Source organism: Polistes fuscatus, unplaced genomic scaffold (genome assembly GCF_010416935.1).
Source record: "Polistes fuscatus isolate 324 unplaced genomic scaffold, CU_Pfus_HIC Scaffold8, whole genome shotgun sequence".
Taxonomy (NCBI): Eukaryota; Metazoa; Arthropoda; class Insecta; order Hymenoptera; family Vespidae; genus Polistes; species Polistes fuscatus.
The window spans coordinates 2,332,635-2,351,440 of record NW_025113162.1 but is presented as its reverse complement, the minus strand read 5'-3'; the positions used below and the strand labels follow the sequence as shown (position 1 = coordinate 2,351,440).

General features: G+C 33.5%; 1 protein-coding gene and 1 long non-coding RNA gene across 2 annotated transcripts; one reads left to right on the top strand and one right to left on the bottom strand.

Annotated features, from left to right (window-relative positions):
• Positions 1-838: 838 nt before the first annotated feature.
• Positions 839-8,505, top strand: LOC122524844 (neuronal PAS domain-containing protein 4). Its single transcript, XM_043647322.1, has 10 exons — positions 839-926; positions 1,407-1,588; positions 5,631-5,692; positions 5,792-5,881; positions 6,320-6,496; positions 6,579-6,763; positions 6,839-6,945; positions 7,027-7,180; positions 7,245-7,829; positions 7,925-8,505. The coding sequence occupies exons 1-10, from the start codon at positions 916-918 to the stop codon at positions 8,322-8,324; spliced, it is 1,953 nt and encodes a 650-aa protein (XP_043503257.1). The 5' UTR covers positions 839-915; the 3' UTR covers positions 8,325-8,505.
• A 658-nt stretch (positions 8,506-9,163) lies between these two features.
• On the bottom strand, positions 9,164-12,956 carry LOC122524845. Its single transcript, XR_006305648.1, has 2 exons — positions 11,824-12,956; positions 9,164-9,742 (listed from the first exon to the last, which is right to left on the bottom strand). It is a non-coding gene; the product is annotated as an uncharacterized LOC122524845 (long non-coding RNA).
• Positions 12,957-18,806: the final 5,850 nt, after the last annotated feature.

Sequence of the window (18,806 nt, the reverse complement as noted above, 5' to 3'; positions counted from 1 at the left end):
ATTGAAAAAACAAATGGAAAAATGCAAAAATAAAAACAAGAAGAATCAGAATAAGAATAAGAATAAGAAGAATAATACGAAGAGAAGAATGTATTCTGCCAAGGTGATTACATCGCGGTTACGTAATAGTGACGGCTACTGAAAGACTTTCGCAGGAGACCGCCAAAAATGTCCTGGCAGTTGGGAGGTACCGGGCGCAAAACCGCACGCAGAGAAGAAGAGGTATTACTGGTAGCCGAGGTGGTAACGGCGATGATGCTAGTGGTAGTAGTGGTGGTGGTGATGATGCCTGGTGGTGTGTTGCTGCCGTAGATGCTGCTGCTGCTGCTGCTGATGATGATGATGATGATGATGATGATGATGATGATGATGATGGTGGTGGTGGTAGTCGTAGTCGTAGTGGTGGTGGTGGTGGATGTGGTGGTGGTACTAGCACATCGCGATGGCGGTGGTAAAAGAACATGACTGCTCGATCGTGACCCAACAAAGGGGAGGGGGAGGGAGTTACGAAGAAAAGAGTTGGAGAGAGAAAGAGAATGAAAGGAAACAGCTTTGAACCTAGAGACAAAGAAGGATAGAAAGAGAAAGAAAGAGAGATGACAGCAGAGCGCAATGGCTTATGCGGGTGGAAGAAGAGTGAAAGAGGAAGAGGAGGTGGAGGAGGCCTACCCAGTGGTGGTAGTAGTAATACTGTTGATGGTGGTGGTGGTGGTGGTGGAGGTGTTGGTGGAGGTGGTAATGGTGAGGAGGAGGTAGGAGATGCAGCCTCCGCCAGTATCCACGTGTTCAGTGTAGTAGCGCGTTATGACCCGGATGTTAGATCGTAGCTGCAGTTTCGCGAGAACCTGCCGACCCGGATGTCCCGCTCGACGTCTACCGCTGATCAACAGCTAATGTCCTCCTGGCCACCAAAATATGTTCAATCGGTAAGTCCGATATTGATAATCGTATTATATATCTAGAATATCTTATTTTCATCCTAGAAAATATATCTTCTTATCTATCGATAAGAACAATCTATGATCTATGAATCTTTATGGGTTATAGAGATCTTTGCGTTATTGTTTAGGACCTCATTGATTTTTGTTGATAATAGTTGAAGGGAGGTTTTTTTTATGAATGATCTTTACGCGCGATAGTTGAATCTTTCTTTTTAGGTTTGTCTATTCGGAAATGATGCAAGGTGATAATAAAAAAGGATCAGATAATCGAAACGCGCGTAATTACGTACTCGCGCGAGTTTGAATTTGAACAAATTGTAAATCGAAATACGGGATGGTAAAAAGGATGAGATTAAAAGTAGGGGAGAAGGTTATCGGTTTAGGGGGGAGGGTAAAAATGGGAATGGTCAGTCGGTAGGTGATCGAACGTATGTTTAGTGGTAACGCATCGATGTGTGCTTGAAGGATAGATGCGAGCAAATCGACGAAAGGCGCCAGCAAACTACGAAGGGACCTGATAAATGCCGAAATCGCGAATCTACGTGATCTACTCCCGCTACCGCCCTCGACACGCCAGAGACTTTCTCAGTTGCAACTTATGGCCTTGGTCTGCGTCTTTCTGCGAAAAGCCAACTACTTTCAACAAGGTACGTTTCGGATTATAATAGAAAATTATTCGCGTCTCTCCGTCTATTCGTTTATCTATCTTCTCGAAACGTTCCCTTTTTCATTTTTTTCTTTTTTTTTTATCAGTAACATCGACGATAGGTCGGTCAAAACAAATTTTTCTTCTTCTTTAAAAAAGAATCCTTGGCCGTAAACGCCGACTTTTTAATTCCAAAAATAAATTAATTCGTATATGTGTATACATTAATAAAAATAATAATAATTAAATAAATAATTAAAATCTGTAAACAATATGAATATTAGCAATGAAATTCGATATAAAAAAAACGATAAAATATGATAGAAGAAAAATGAAGCGAGAAAACGGGGTTTCTATCTAGCCGAGCGTCGCTCGAAGACTTTAATGCCGGCAAATGGACAACTACTTAAAGTAAGTACGCGTTGTGTACTCACTACTACGCTTGCTGTTACAAACCGGAAGGGACAAGATTGTACATAGTAAGAAGGAAAGTTTTTGCTTTGATAAAAATGAAGAAAAAAAAAAATAAAAAATAAAAATAAAAAATTAATAAACATAAATAGGGGGCGGACGGTATCGTGTTTTTTCGGCGAATTACGCCTGAAAAGAAAAAAAAGACATTCAAAGCCCGAGTTCGCCGACGTTAAACGGCTTGGCGTAACGATGCACGTAAAAGCGATCACGTAGGGTATACGTGGGAGTCTTTGGATGGAGTAACGGTGATTGCAATATCGCAGAGGTATTACAAGAAAGTCATCGATATGCGATCCTCGTTTACGGGATTTCTGTTAACTCGCATTCTAACTTTCGTCCGACGACGAATTGATATCCTACATGATTTATTTTCTTTTTTTTCTTCTTTCCCCTTTTTATCTTTCTTTCAGCGCACGAAGATAAAAGTGTTAGCGCAAATTTTTGTTTTTAATTGATTGTTATCGGAAATGTGTATGCAGGAACATTTAACGACGACGACGACGAACTTAAATCTGTTTGCGTCTGTCTTTCCCTCCTCCTACCCTTGATTTTATTCTTCTTTCTTTTTTTTTTCTTTCTATCCTTCTTCTATTAGATTTTTCCTTCAAACATGGTTATGCAAAATGCGATTAAATGTTTTTTCTTTTTTAACAATAAGATTCATATTCAAATATCGAAGAGAAAAAGAACATTTGAAAATAGAAAAACGCGATTGTGCGTGTCGTTCGACAATTGTCGTAGTTAACAAATTTGCCGGTTGAACGTCTCGTGTGAAATTTAATGATGTCCGTATTGTTTTTAGGTGGTTGGGGAGGAACATATGCATAACCATGTATGAAAGACGAGGGGTCGCAAGGGAGGAAGGGAGGTTACTCGATAGACGGACCAAAAATACCCTACTTAGCGTATTTCGCTTATGGTAAAATCTTTTATCAATATCTTTCTCTCTATCACGGAATACAACAAACAAAATAATGAATGCGAAACTCGAAGAGACAATGAATCATCGAAAAACGTTTGAATTTATTTTCCTCTTTTCTTCTTTCCGATTCAAAATCATTTGCACAATTTTTAAGTCTGCGGTTAATCATTTAGGTCGAAACAAATGAAAGAAAGAAAGAACGAACGAACGAACCAACGAACGAAAACGCTTAGTTTTATGATTTTCAAGCAGAGCCTTCGCCGACGTTTTTATCTTGAAAGTATGACAAAATATTTATGAACTTGTAATCAAATCGCGCTAACGCGAAAATAGCTCCTCGGTAAAATATTATTTGCAACGTGTATATATATATATATATATATATATATATATATGTATATATTATCTCTTATTCTGTTAGGACGATGGTTAACACGACGACGTAGTTGGACGTTTCTAAAATAAATTGCTTAACTACTACTTTCTCTCGGTAGTCTCGTAATAAAAAAGAAGATCTCTTATTGAGAGCTGGATCGGGCTCCGAACTGAACGATTGCCTTATTCCATAGTTTTCCAAGAGGAAACAAACGATAATTCAAATTTAATGAAATTAAACCAACGCGTCCGTTAAAACAAAACCACTATTAACTGAAAAGAAAAATTAACAAAACATAAAATCATGCAATTTCATTTTAGTATAAAATACGTAAACGAAACGTATCGAAATAATTTTGGTCTCTAAGGATATTATTAATAATTCGTATTAGAAATGAAAGAGGAAGAGGAAGAAGAAGAAGAAAAAGAAAAAGAAAAAGAATAAAAAGAAGATGGATCCTCGTCGTCGTTGTCTTCATCATCGTCATCGAAGTTACTTGCTTTCTTGCTTGCTTGCTTGCTCGCTTGCTTGCTTGCTTGCTTGCTCGCTTGCTTGCTTGCTTACTTACTTGATCGGAGTGAAATCGTCGGGTTTTAAATACCCGTTGATTTATATTTCCGATAAACACACCATGTCGACGAGAGCTCTCGAGGAGAATCTAGCGTACGATATCCCCGCCATATAGTTCGCGCCCGTTTACTTCTCTAACATTCGATGTAATATCAGTGTGTATTAGAAGTCTCGAAGTTTTAAGGTACGCCGTCTAGCTAGCTAGTTCGCTTGCTCGCGTAAAGGTAGGTAATGTCGAGAAAGACAGAAAGAAAGAGAGAAAGAGAGAAAGAGAGAGAGAGGGACGCGAAGGTACAAGGCAAGAAGGCAAGATCGGCGCGCGTTCAAACTCCGTAGAGTCTAAGCGCGAGTTCCGGGTGATCCGCTGACCTCTCGGCCTTTGCAACAACACTCTCACGCTCCTGTAACCCATACTCCCCCTATATCCTCTCCTCTTTCTCTCTCTCTTTCTTCTCTCTCTCTCTCTCTCTCTCTCTCTAGTTTGCTCTTTCTTTCCTTCTTCGCCGAAGCTCCGTTTCCCTTGCTCTATCTTCTCCCTCCCAACCCTTCCCTCCCTCCCTTCTTCCCCACCTCTTTCCTACCTACCCTCTCTCTCTCTCTCTCTCTCTCTCTCTCTCTTTCTCTCTTTTACTGATTCCTTTACCTCCATCTTTCCTCTTCTTCTTCCTTTAGCTTTGTCTTTCTATCCTTCTCTCTCTCTCTCTTCTTCTTCTTCTTCTTCTTCTTCTCTATCTTTCTTCGTCTTTCCTTCTGATTATTCGCCCACCTCTCCATACTATCCGTTTCTCTTCTTTCCAACCAACCAACCAACCACCCACCCACCCTTTCTCCCCCTTATCGAATACTATAGTCCGTGGTAGCGGACCTCGCAAGCGTAGCCACGTTGCATTAGCATAATCATTTTTTTATTCCACCGTCTTTTCTTTCCTTTCTTCCTCCTTGCCTCTTCTCTTATGTTTTTACCTTTCCTTTCTTCTTCTTCTTATTCTTCTACTTCTACTTCTACTTCTACTTCTACTTCTACTTCTACTTCTACTTCTTCTTATTACTACTACTACTACTTATTCTTCATCATTGTCGTCCGTCTTTATTCCTTCTCACGATATCGAAATCGAATTTCTATCGTTTTGTTCTGCTTATCTCGATCTGTGATTCTTGTTTTTAAAAATTTGTGTAAAGTTCACGGATCATTCTTTTATTTTCTTCACGAATTCGTTTAAAATTGCACGAAAGTGTACGAGTATGATTTTTCCTTCATCTTCTTCTTCTTCTTCTTCTTATTTTTCATCCTTGTTTTTATCAGGATATCCAATTCGAATTTCTAATCTTTGATTTTCACACATTATTGAAAATTCGTCTAATTTCGTAAACCATTTTTCATTTTGTTCTTTCATTACTCTATTAATTTCTTTACGAATTCGTTTAAAGTCGTACACAAATGGAAAGATACGATGTCGATTTTTACGATCCACGTTTTCGAGGTGTTGTTTATCGAGTTTGATAAGAGGAAACATTAGAAAGAAGACACGTAAATGATAATCAAATATCGCCACACCGTTTCCCATCGCCATAAAAATGTTCACTGTCGCGTGCGCGTTCTTTCCATGCCTATGTCGCGTAGATAGGATTATTCTTTTTCTACTTTTTTCTTTCTGTTTTTTTTTTCTTTCTTTCTAATCGTCAATCGTATTTTTGTTTCAGCCCTGAAAAATTGTCCGTCGGAATCATCGAACATGCCAACTCCAAACATCGGATTTTCCAAAGTATTTAGATTTCTTTCTTTTCTATCGCGATATATTAACGGTTAACAATCATTGTACGGAGCGCGAACATACTTTTTACAGTGCATACAATTCTTTCAGGCTATGTCCGGATTTATCATGATGATGACGCAACAAGGAAAATTATTGTACATATCGGAAAATGCTGCAGAATACCTCGGGCATTCGATGGTAATCACGATCCGTATATTTTCTATAGGATACACAGCTAACTCTGACGTTAATTTTAACATCTATTTTTAAAGATCGCCAGTAAATTTTTATCATTATCCATTCCTTTATATTCAATTTTTCATCACGTAAAACGCAAAGGTTGCACAAAATATTCGGAATATTGTTTTTTTTTTGTTTAATATTGACACCAAGCAAAGTAATTTTTATTTTTAATGAAGTTTTTCTTTCTTTTCTTTTATTCAAACTTATCAATATACATTTGTTTCATTATTAAATATATTTTTATTTAATTTGTTAATATAAAAAATTTCATGCACTACGAATCGATCGGACAATCCTGAAATTGTATGCAAAATCATATATGAATAATCTTAAAACATACGTATATATTCATCTTTCAATCTGTAATAAAAATGACGATTATGAATCCTTTAGGAGGATTTGTTAATCCATGGGGATAGCGTTTACGACGTGATAGATAAACAGGACCACATGATAGTTCAAAATCAATTGGCAAGAAATAGTCCAGCACCGAACGACAGAAGATTATTCCTTTGTCGGATAAACGTGTCAAGAAATTCTCGAAGGCAGCTTCGGTTTGGCGATCAAAAGGTTAAAGTTCGTGGGAATTTTATCGCGACAAAAAATTAAACGGGAGATTAAGTTGTTCGATTAAAAACGTCAATTTTTATAGGTCGTCCTAGTTGAAGGTCATTTCTTACCTTTCGTTCCTGTTTGCAATCGTAATGAATTCGTTTTTCTGGCATCCTGTACTCCGGTTGTTTTACCGGAAACACGAGAAAGTATCGTTCAAGGAGCCACGAATATTTTCACTACGATTCACTCGATGGACATGAAGTACCTGCACATTGATAAAACGTAAAATATTTTCTACATTTAACACTTGAACATATTAAATTACAAATCAAATTACAAAAATAGATATTTGTATAGAGCGGAAAGTCATATGGAGTATAACCGTTCGGAGCTCGTTGGTGTTTCGTGGTACAATCTTTTGCATTGGGATTCGATACGAACGGCTTATTGCAAGCATCAGACAGGTACATTTGTTCTACTCCATGAAATATATCCTTTTCTTTTTCTACTTACAAAAGTAATCAATTGAACGTTTATTGTTTCAGTTATACAATCGGATCAAGAAAGATCGAGTACAGCTTTGTTGAGGCTACAAAGTCGTTCCGGAAGGTGGTTCTGGGTTCATTGCGTTCTCCAAGTGAAGGAAACGTCGGAGGAGTGTCAGCATCCTATAATCGTGTGCACCAATCAAGTATTAAGGTACGTTATTTCTAAGTTATTATCGAATACGATCATTCCAAGATTTGTTTCTATATTATTTTAGCGATAGAGAAGCCGAAGTGATGCGATCGAGTTCATGGTTGTATCAGTATTCATCTCAAGCGAAATTCACTTACGGTATATGTTCAACTGGACAGACACGTGGCGTGGCCTACACGGTTGGTGCACAGAGTACTGGTTCACAGCAACAACAGGAATACGTACGATCATCGTCATTGGGACACAGTAGCGATGCCGAACAGTCTCCATCGATTTGCAACTTGGATCAAGAATCTCATAGATCTACAAAGACAGAACCGGTGGATTATCCTAGCAGGTTGCCTTGGGACGATGTAGAACCGGTCGACATGTCTATCGGTAGTGCCCAAGAACACGACAACAGGAGTCTACAGTTTCACTCGCAACATGGCAACCCCCATCATCATCATCATCATCATCATCATCCTCCTCAGGGACTTGGACAATTCTCCGGTAGATACCATAAGTCCCATCAAAAAAGTTCCTTACATTTGGCTGGATACAGAGGGAAATTTGTGCAATATCACGGCCAGTTTAGCAGCGGGACGGACACTCCGAAATATTACATCACCGATCTGGACAAGGAATACGGATGTACCGGTGATCAGCGGTGGGTAAACGATGTTCTATCTTTCATTAGCGAGCAAATTCGTACGGTTGACGGTCAATCAGGTTTGATGTGATACTCCTTCCTGACGCGAACAGGAGTACCGTCCACAAACGACTCCCTACGAAAGTTTTACCATCAGCGATAACAGTTGGCTCGAGCGCCAACGAGCCAGTCGAGTCCTCGACGGAACATTGGAGTTCCAGTCCAGCATGGTCCGACGCGTTGCAGAGGGTCCCGGACGTGGTTCATCAGGAGCTCAGTCCGTATATCACCACACCGACGACTCCTGCAGACACACCAGATTCCGATTTACATTCCGAGGCACCTATTTTCAATTTCGACTGGGCCGGGGAACAACACGTACCCAATTTGAAGATAACATTTCGTAGCTCCAATCACGAGCCAAAAGAGGTTCAAGACGTCCAACCTATAACTCTACAATTACCCCGTAGAAAGGGCCATTCCGGTGACGAGTCTAAGGACTTTGCCAAGTGAATGTCCATTTCTTTTAGTTAGACCAATCTCTCTTTAATTTAACGACTTTCGCGTCCTCTGATATCTTCTTGTTCTTTATTTTATTTTATTTTATTTTATTTTATTTTATTTTTATTTTCTCTCCTATACAATCGTAGCTCATAAATTTAACGGTGCTGTGGATAACCGAGTATTTACGTTGACCTAATTGTTGTCGACGATTAATCTAATCGGTGAAGTATTGATGATCTGTGCCTTTTAGATTTTAATAATATAGTTCTTTTAGTAAACGGAACCCCTTTGCTTGTTATAATTCCTATACGAATGATACGTACAAGTAAAGGTAATCTGTTCAATTTAGGGCTAACTTTTTAAATAGAAATATTAGTAGCGATACGCAGCGTGCATATGTAAGAGAGTAGACTTCTAAATACGACGAAGGACAAACGATCTGAATTTTCGCGTGAGAAAGGGTGCACGATAAATTAACGATTAGAACGAAAACATTTTCGTAGATATCAAAATGGCATTAGATATAACAATAAAAATGAATGTATCGTTGCATATAGTTACCTTTATCACGAAAAATAATATGGCGACAACGATGACGAAAACAAAGACAACGAATGGCAAAAATATCATCTTCTTCTTATTTTTTGGTTGTTGTACAGCGAATTACGCGAAAGTATCAACATAAAACAATAATAGATTTATACGTGTAATTTTGTAGGATAAATTTGTCGCAAACTCGTGTTGCGAATATTTTTTATGTAGACGTTCCTGAGCACCCAATGTATAAACGTACAATTTCTAATTAATAATGTTCGCGCATAATAGTATCCTTTCATTTTCTCTCTTTCTTTCTCTCTTTCTCTCATATCAGGAATTTTATATTATTAATTAATTAGCATTGAATGAGAAATAATTGACGCGTCAAAATGGCGTCTCAAAAAAAAACGTATAATTATTTTAATTCTATTTGTTACGAGTTTCCGGTATAATTAGGCGAGAGTAAGCATTTATTATTAATCCTTTGATTTAAAATTAAATTTATCTTTTTGTCGAAAAAGAGGAAAGAATTAAAGATGAAATATATTTGCAATACTTTAACGATTGCAAATTATTTTTCTTATGAATGAATTGATCGATCATCCTAGTTCCTATTTCACAAATAATTAATAACAAGAGTTGAATTATATAGTAAAAAAAATAGAATTTAATTTTCGTATATTTGATTGATATCTTAAATATTTCGTAATCAACTATCGCGTAGGATCGTAAGAAGATTTTCGAGAGATATTTTTATACTACTTGTTCTATTTTTTTCTTTTTTCCTTTTTTTTTTATTATTAACATCCAATAGCTTACTATCGCCTGTATTTTATTGTCCGTGCCATTTCGCTATTAGACAATTTCTTTCTCTCTCTCTCTCTCTCTCTCTATTTTTTGGTTTAAACGGTGTTCTGTCCTTTTATAAATCACCGTTTCATTTTAGTTTGATATTTCTGTCCCCCCCTAGAAACAAACGTAGGCTTCAACGATGCGGATTTCTTCGACGATCCTAATTAAAAAGAACGTCGTGTAATTCAGTCATCTGTAAAACAAAGAAACGTTTAAGATTGTTCCTCTCTTTTTTCCTTTTTCTTTTTATAGTTATTTAAAATTCTTATTATACGAAAATAAATTTGCAGAGTTTCGCATCGTTTTCCAACGATCGGAGGGTGTAAATAAAAATACACGACCGACGAATGAGATTGATTCTTTAAGAAACAAAAAATAAAGCAAAGTTAAATTCGTATGCAGAGGAAATAACATGCCTTGGAACTTCGTACAATATTTGTATATTAAAGTTTATTCATGTATTAGCTTTTACTTTTGTATTTCCTCGAATCCTCAATCCCTACTCCTCCATTCTTAAAATTGAATTTACAGTTGAAGAAAGCATCCGTCAAAATTGACTATAATTGTTAGTCAAGATGCCAGAGATTACCAAATAGAAATTTGGAAATTGAAAAGGCTTTCGAAGGTTTGAATTATACAGGTTGATGTGTATAAAATGAATCTTTGTATAAACGTAAAAAGAAGTTAAAACAAGAGGGTTGAAACAAAATGTTTTTTTTCTTTTCTTTTTTTGTTTGTTTTTTTTTCGTTGCCGATAATTGCGCGTAGGAAATAACATCTTGACTTATAAGATTTTGTTAAAAAAATCTTTATTTGAATTTTCGGATATCTGTTAAATTTTTTTTTATTGCAAGGACAAGGAACTTCATAACCCTTGCTATTATTAAACGAGTAATCTACGTTTACGTCATATGATTCTTCAATCGTTTCAGAAATCGCGTACAAAGTCGAGTAGTATGTGGTGGGCAGGTGTGTGTGTGTGTGAAATGTTTTATTACTTTTTTGTTTCTTCTTCATCTTTCTTCTTCGTTCTCTCTCGAGCTCAAAATAAACAATTTTTGTTGTTGATGGAGACGAACTTAACGGCAACTGGTGAAACACATGGAAATTATTGAATCAAATAAAAAGGATAAGTATCGATTTCGTTTTCCCCATTTCGTTTTAAAATTATCGACAAATCTCTGTCGAGAGATGAGTTTTGTAAGAATTTATTTCGTTCTATACGAATTATCTCTTATTATTGAGATTTTTTCCTTTTTTTTTTATCTATTTTTACCGTCCCGATTTTTAATCAGTTGATTTTTTTCTGGAGAAAAAGAAATACGATTATTTTCGTTAGGATAAACTTAATAAAAAAAAAACAAAAAAAGAGTGATTTTTAAAAAGATGCAGCGTCCGGCCATTTAAAAAAACTTTTTATCATTTTTCATATCATACCCAATGAGCATAAAACAAGAATAAAATTAAATATGAAAACAATATTTTTTAATACTTTAACGACTGAAAATTACTTTTGAAATAAACCATTAATCATTCCAATTAATATATCACAAATAATATTAATAATAAAGAATTGAATCATATTAATTCGTATTGTGTTTATCATATTATCGAAAATCATTTGATGAAATTAAAGTTAGCCGAACGTTGCGTGGAAAAACGTAAAGAAAATTTTGCAGAAAGAAATAGATTAATAATAAATGTCTTTTTTTTTTTCAATCCTTTTCTTTTTTCTTCCTTTTTTTCTCTTCTTCTTTTTTTTTCCATTTTATCGACATGAATATAGAAACAATGGGAAGTTAGAGTCACAGACAATAGAGTATATTCTTCCACGATTTTCTAAATGTTTATCGCGCTATACAATTCTACTCGCTCGTTGCATCTTTGGCACCTTATACTCTCGACTCATATTCTTCGTTAATATAAAACACGTATATAAACATAGACTGAGTACATCGGTGTTTACAATTATCTACGTTTAAAAAAAGTCGTACATTATACACGTTTGTTCTTATTTTTTTTTTCTTTTTTTTTTTCTTTTTTTCTTTTTTATTCTTCTTCTTTTATCTTCATCTTTACCGACTTCGTCTTTTATTTTTTCTTTTCTTTTCTTTTTTACCTCTCTCTCTCTCTCTCTCTCTCTCTCAATAAGAAGGTATATGTACGCTTATTACACAAAAAACGTGCATGCGCGACTACCAAATCCATGCACGACGAGTATGCGTGTTTGAAAACACCGTTTCATCGTCCTCCTACTTTTGAAAACTTTATCTTCGTCCTAGAAATTTCATTTTGTGCGTGACACGTGTGTGTTCTCTTGGCAAACATTAAATTGTTTCTAATTCTCATTCCGAATGAAAATTTTTTTCCTTTTTTCCCCCACCTCGTACACACGGAACTAACATTTTGTTCACCACGAGTGTGCAGTGTTGTAGCGTACGTAATACGTAAGTAATATAATACATAGATTTGTTCTCGCACTATCATCATTATATAATCCTCCTTCTCCTTCTCCTCCTCCTCCTTCTCCTCGTCTTCCTCTTCTTTCTCATTTTTATTAATATCGTTTAATACATAATAATAAGTTACGCTTTTTTATGCGCTTTTATTCGGAGTAGTACTTTAAAAAACGTACGTACAATGTATTTCAAAAAAGATGCCCTTTGTTCTCTTTTTTTTTACTTACTTACTTACTTACTTTTTTTTTGAAAAAGCAAAACAAAAGAAAAATATTCAACAAAATGTCTTCTCGCTTTATTCTTCACCTAATTTTTTGGTTTCGGTGGCTTAACGTGTATCGGAATTAATAATTACACTTGGCGGACAGAGAGCACACGTTGTGTGCACGTACAGTGAGTTACAGGAATATTCGTACTCTTACTGTCAATTTAAGTATAACAATGAATATTTTAATATTCTTATATACATACAAATATTGTAGGATTATCAAATTTTGAAAAATTGATGTCACAATTTCATTGCGAAAGAGTATTTTATCATAAGAAAAATATAATTAAACGTAAATGATAATTGATCTCACAAGAGTATGTCAAATCGTCTGAAAAGCATCAGAAGATACAAAAAATAACCAACCAAGTACTATTTAGAAAAATAATCATTATATTTTTATTATATCTTGCGCGGATGCAAATACTCTTGTTAGATCAATTTTTTGATCGTTTTAATAAAATTATATCTCTTTTAACAATAACATGTTCTTTTGCAATAAAATTGATATCAATTTGAAATTTAAATAATCTCAAAATAAATTTCTGTAAAAATAGATGTAAAAAAAAGAAAAAACTTTGCATTATAAATAAACATAAATTATTTTCAAATTGTGACAGCGCGAAGTGGCGGAGTACGATTAATATTCCTGTGATTTACTGTATGTACCGGTAATTACGACAATGGATTAATTGTAAGTGAACAAATTGCACAAACATTAATTAATATTATCATAATATATTTTATATTAAAATTATTTATATCATATATCAAATAAATGAATAAAACAAAATGTTGGCAATTTGTTCATTTAGTTCATCGTCATAATTACCAGCACAATTATGTATTAGTTTAACATAAGTATGTATGTATATATGTATGTATGTATGTATGTGTATACGTATGCATGTATGCAAATATTCATGTAAATATCTCTATGTAATGTACGTAAAATGTATGTGTGCGGACTCTCGTTACGAAATAGAGCAGAGCCAGTGGAGGCAGTCGACTTTTGACACACTTCTATGCTTTTTTTTCGTATTATGCTCGCAAAGAATGGACGGGGTCACCGGTCCGTTCAAGATGACTCATAGACGGGTCTAGAAAGGATAGCTTGTTTTATACAACACGTTTCTCCTTCCTTCTTTCCTTCCTTCCTTCCTTTCTTCTCTTTACTTACTATACCTCGTAATAATACTTTGCACTCATTCTCTTTTTCTCTTTCTCTTTTTCTCTCTCAGTAGTTTCAGTTTCTCTCGACGATTATTATTTCTTCTAGGCACTTTCATAAATCATCCTTAAACGAGTTCAAGTGACTGATGATACAAATAGTATATATATATATGCACACACACACACACACATACACACACACACACACACACACACACACACACAGATACACGATCATTAGATTCGTCGATTGATTTTCTTTCGACCTTTCTTTTTCCTTTTCATCTTTCTATCATCATTCGTACGCTTGAATATTCGATTCGTTTCATTGATTTTGTTGACAATTTATTTTCAAAACACAATCGATCGTATCTTTTTTCTCTGCTTTAATTATAGAAACGAAGATAGAAAAACGTAATCGAATATTCGAATAATCGTCGAAAAATGTAACACCGTCCGTAATTGTTTGACAAAGTGGCGTATCTCATTCGAATTAATTTTTTTTTTTTAACTAATAGTGGAAAATCCATTTGTTAAGAGAACAATGTTCGAACAACGTGTACATACGCATACACAAACAAACAAATAAACATACACACGCGCGCGCACACATACACACATATATACATATACGTTAAAACTAAGAATGCTTTGGGGATAAGAAATTTCATGAAATTTCGAAGAAGACGTTAGATTTTTACGAACAATAAATTTTCGTAAACGGTTATTTACTCCGTTCATTGAGAAAAAATTAAAAAAAAAAAAACAAGGGGAATTAAAAAATTATTATTACAGGCAGGTAAAAATAATGGGTTAAAAAGAATAGAAAAAAAAAAATAAAAATAAAATATAAAAAGAGAAGAAGAGAGAGAGAGAGAGAGAGAGAGAAAAGTAATGGGGGGTAGGAGGGGCCTATTTCAAAGTCACTCGACATACTTTTCAAGAGAGTTTCGCAGATTCAATTCCATTGCCAGATGTTACAGGGAGAGAAGAAGGAGTGCACGGTTTCGTTTACAAATGAGGACTATGTAATTAAAGCGGAGAGGAAGGAAAAGCCAGCAGTTTCGGAGTTAGGAGGAGAACGTTCTTCTTCTTTCGAGCCAACTGTTAGGCAAAGTAAGCGGACAATTCTTTTTTAGAAAACATTTGTGTTCCTTGAAAATTTTCTTATTGCTTCTTTTTTTTTTATCCTTTTTGTTTCTTTTTTCTTTTTTTCTTTTTTTTTGGAGAAAACTCTGAGAGACCCTTTTATATTAACCCTTTGAACTCGTATGTCCCATCCGAAGCGACTATAATAATAATAATAATTTACCGTTGCAGCATATTTCTCAGTCGATTATTTTTATTTATTATCATCTCCAACTCTGTTTCCAAAGATTATACGAAATAGAAATCAGACGAAAATTTTTCCAACGAAATATATATACAAAAGGAACCCCTGTCGATTCTTTTAGAAATAAAAATTAAAAAAAAAAATCGAGTTCAAAGAGTTAATAAGATATTTAAATTCGCTCATTACCAATTTCAAATGATTTTATTCGTACCACGAAGAATATGATTAATTTAAATTGATAATTAAGTGAAGTAATAATTAAAACACAAATGTCTAAGATAAATTTGAGTAGTTGAAACTGGAAGATAAATTGGACACATCAGGTACTCCGTATTGCGACATCGATGAATATATCATTTAAAAGTATTTTTTTTGTTTTGATTTTTATGAAAAATAATCGACTTTTATATAATCGCAAAGTCAAGTATATTTATATGTACTTTTATACAGAGTGTCTTTTAAGAAACAATTGATACGAGCAAACGTTTGGATGATTCTACACGAAAAACTGACAATTAGTCAAAAATGTTAAATAAAAATTTGTTCGAACAATAATTATGTTTTCGAAGAAAAATAATGTTGAAAATTTGTCGAGTACGTTTTGTACTTGATTTAGTTTTTCCCTCGATAGATATTGCAATTTTACTCTCGAATATTTCGGAAAACATTTTTGTGTTTCTTTATACGTTTACAAACATTTTCCATCGGTTGTACTTTTACCATATCGAACAACGATTTTAGTTTTTCAGAATAGGTAATTCGGTTAAATGATTACTCAACAAATTTTTTAAATGATTTTTCTTCGAAAACAAAGTTTTATATATGAACAAATTTAATTCTATATTTTCGACTAAGTTTTTCATTTACAATAGAATCATATCCTGATTGCTTGTACCAACAGTTACAGGACACCCTGTATACGATAAGTTATACGAAATTAACAAATTTCTATCGCTAACGAAAAGATATTTTTGTTCTCTTTCCATCGTGTTATTGTTTTTTTCTTTTTTTACTACTATCGTTGTGGCAGTGGATAAAGAAATGAAGCTTCGAATGCGGACAGATTTCTAATGGAAATAATAAAAAAATGTTTGTTTTTTTTTTCTTTTCTTTTTTTTTTTTCAATAAAAATTACTCACTCTCGTCGAGAGATGTTTGATATTTAGATTATTTAAAAATCGATTTTACAAAATGATTTCATTCTAAGAAAGAAGCCCGAACGATTTGTTTCAATGATTTGCCGATGAATGAATCAATCCTTTTAATGTATATATTTTGTTAATGTGTGTTATTCTCATTTAAAAGATCAATAATTGTTCGACGTACGAGAGTAAAAATGTTTCTAAACAATTCCGTATGTTTGAATATGAAAAATTCCATTAGTACTTCTCACAACACTGCATTCCGTGTGTGTATATTAAGTTCGTGTTAGGTGTAATAATCGCGTGTACTAAGGTATTTGTGTACGTGTGTGTTCGTGTGTGCGTATATGTGTGTGTTAGTGTAGATAAAGTGCAAGTTAAAGAGTGCTGGTCATTACAGTGGAACCAATCGATTATTTCGTCGACTTATATTTTTTTTTTTCTTATTCTTCTTCTTTTTTATTATCTTCGTTTTACGGAGGATTCTTTGTAAATAAATTGTTTTTTTTTTTTCCACACATCGATAATATCTATCTCCTAAGTATATCGACTATCTTTAAATATTAACGCGCGAACGTCCATACAAACGATTATAACCTTCCTTCGTTCTTTTTTTTTTCCTTTTTTTTTTTTCCAAGTGCATATTTCAGGTGTAAAACTTATCTTTTTCTTTCTTTAACACTTTCGTTTGCACTCTTTCACGAAGGACAATCGGTCGGTTACACTCGCGATTAGATGACCCACACTCTCTTAACATACTTCGACACTTCTAATCAGAGTAGGGCATATATTTGTTTAAGTCTTTTGATTGCTTTAGTAATCGGTTAACAAAGTTTTTCTCGTGATCGTAATCATTCATTTATAGTTTTAAATAATCGTTTCTTTATAAAATGTACCAATTACTATATACTTATTGTTAGACATAGTTTTTAATCTGTAATAATAATAATAATAATATCAAAAATTATTATAATTTGTACAAAAAGAATAATACTGAATAATCACGAATCATTATAAATTCGATTACTCGGTAATGTTTAATCGGTAAAAATTTTCTTTACAAGTTTTGCCCAATTCTGTTGTGGTTTAATTTTTTTTTTTTTTAAATTATTTCGTGCACGTGTACGTGTACGTGTGTATCGCGCGAACGTGTGTTGATGCGGTAGCATCTACTCTTTTTCATTTTTTCTATACGCTTTATCTATACACGCAATTTTGTTGTCGCAAGATGATCCTTTCGCATCGATCGCTTTATGTTAATTTAATTATTTTTTATTCTATTTTTTTGTTGATATTTTTTTTATATTTTACTTTTATTTAAGAAAGAAACAGTTCATCAAAGAGATCTTTTGCTGGATCATTTTCGTAGATCACTTTTATAGGATTAAACTAATCATTTTACTTCTCCAAATTTTGTATATTTACAATTATTATAAATGCTAAAAGTTTCGTCGGTTTTTTTTTCGAATGTAACAAATATTTATTATATTAATAATGTTTATTGTTTATTAAAAAAAAAACCTATAGACTAACGGATATTGTTAACGCGAATTTTCTGATTTGATAATCGTCACGTGACAGGTACACCAATTTTACAACGATGAAACGTTTTAATTTGTATATAGAATAAAAATTAGTTTTTCATTTTATGTAAAAACGAACAAATGTTTTATTCATACGAATCGGTACGAAAGGTGCATCTCGCGATTATATAATAAACGTATAGCCGTACATACATATACACATATATATACACATATATATATACATGTATATACATGTATACATATATGTATGTCTCGACTCAAATTCGTTTACGAGCTCATCAATTGCTATTTATAATCATTTGCGTGTGTGTGACTTAGTACAATGTTTTTTAACTGTATTTCCGCCCCCCGATTTTTTCGCAACTCCATAGTATTTTTGCTTTCGATTAATATCTATACGTTATTATTATTAATTATTTATTATGATTATTATTATTATTATTGTTATTATTATTATTAGTTATTATTAGGATTTATTATTTATTATTATTATTATTATTATTATTATTATTATTAGTTATTATTATTAATTATTAGAATTAATTAGTAATTATATTATTATTATTATTTTTCGTTTTATTTACTCCTCGAAAATTGTTCACACAACAATTATCGACCATCACTCCGACAAATTCGCTTTCTTCGTTTCCCTCTTCGTCCTATATCTTTATTTATTTATTGATTTATTTATTTATTTATTTATTAATTTATTTATTTATTTTTTATTTATTTTATTTATATTCAAGGGGGTGGGTGGGTAATTTTTTTTTCTTTTATTTAATTTTTTTTTCTCTTCATCATTGATATCTTTTAAAGCTTTGTTTGGCACGTATAATTAGAATGTCATTCAGTACGGAAGAATTCGATTTAGCGCTCTCTCTCTCTGTTTTTTTTTCTTTCTTTTTCTAATCCTTCATTCTTCATCGCTATCTAAACTAAAATTTATGTTATTATTTTTTTTTTTTCGTCTTAAACCACGTTCTTCGTCGTTTGCCGCTTTTTCCTCATATTATTTCTTTTTTCATCGTTTCCTTCCTTCCATCACGTAATTACATTTAAAACACTCATTTACAATGATTTATTTTACTTTTTTTTGTTTTCTCCCTTTTCTTTTCTGCGTTAGTGTACGTATGCATGCATGTATGTATGTATGTATATATGTATATATGTATGTATGTAT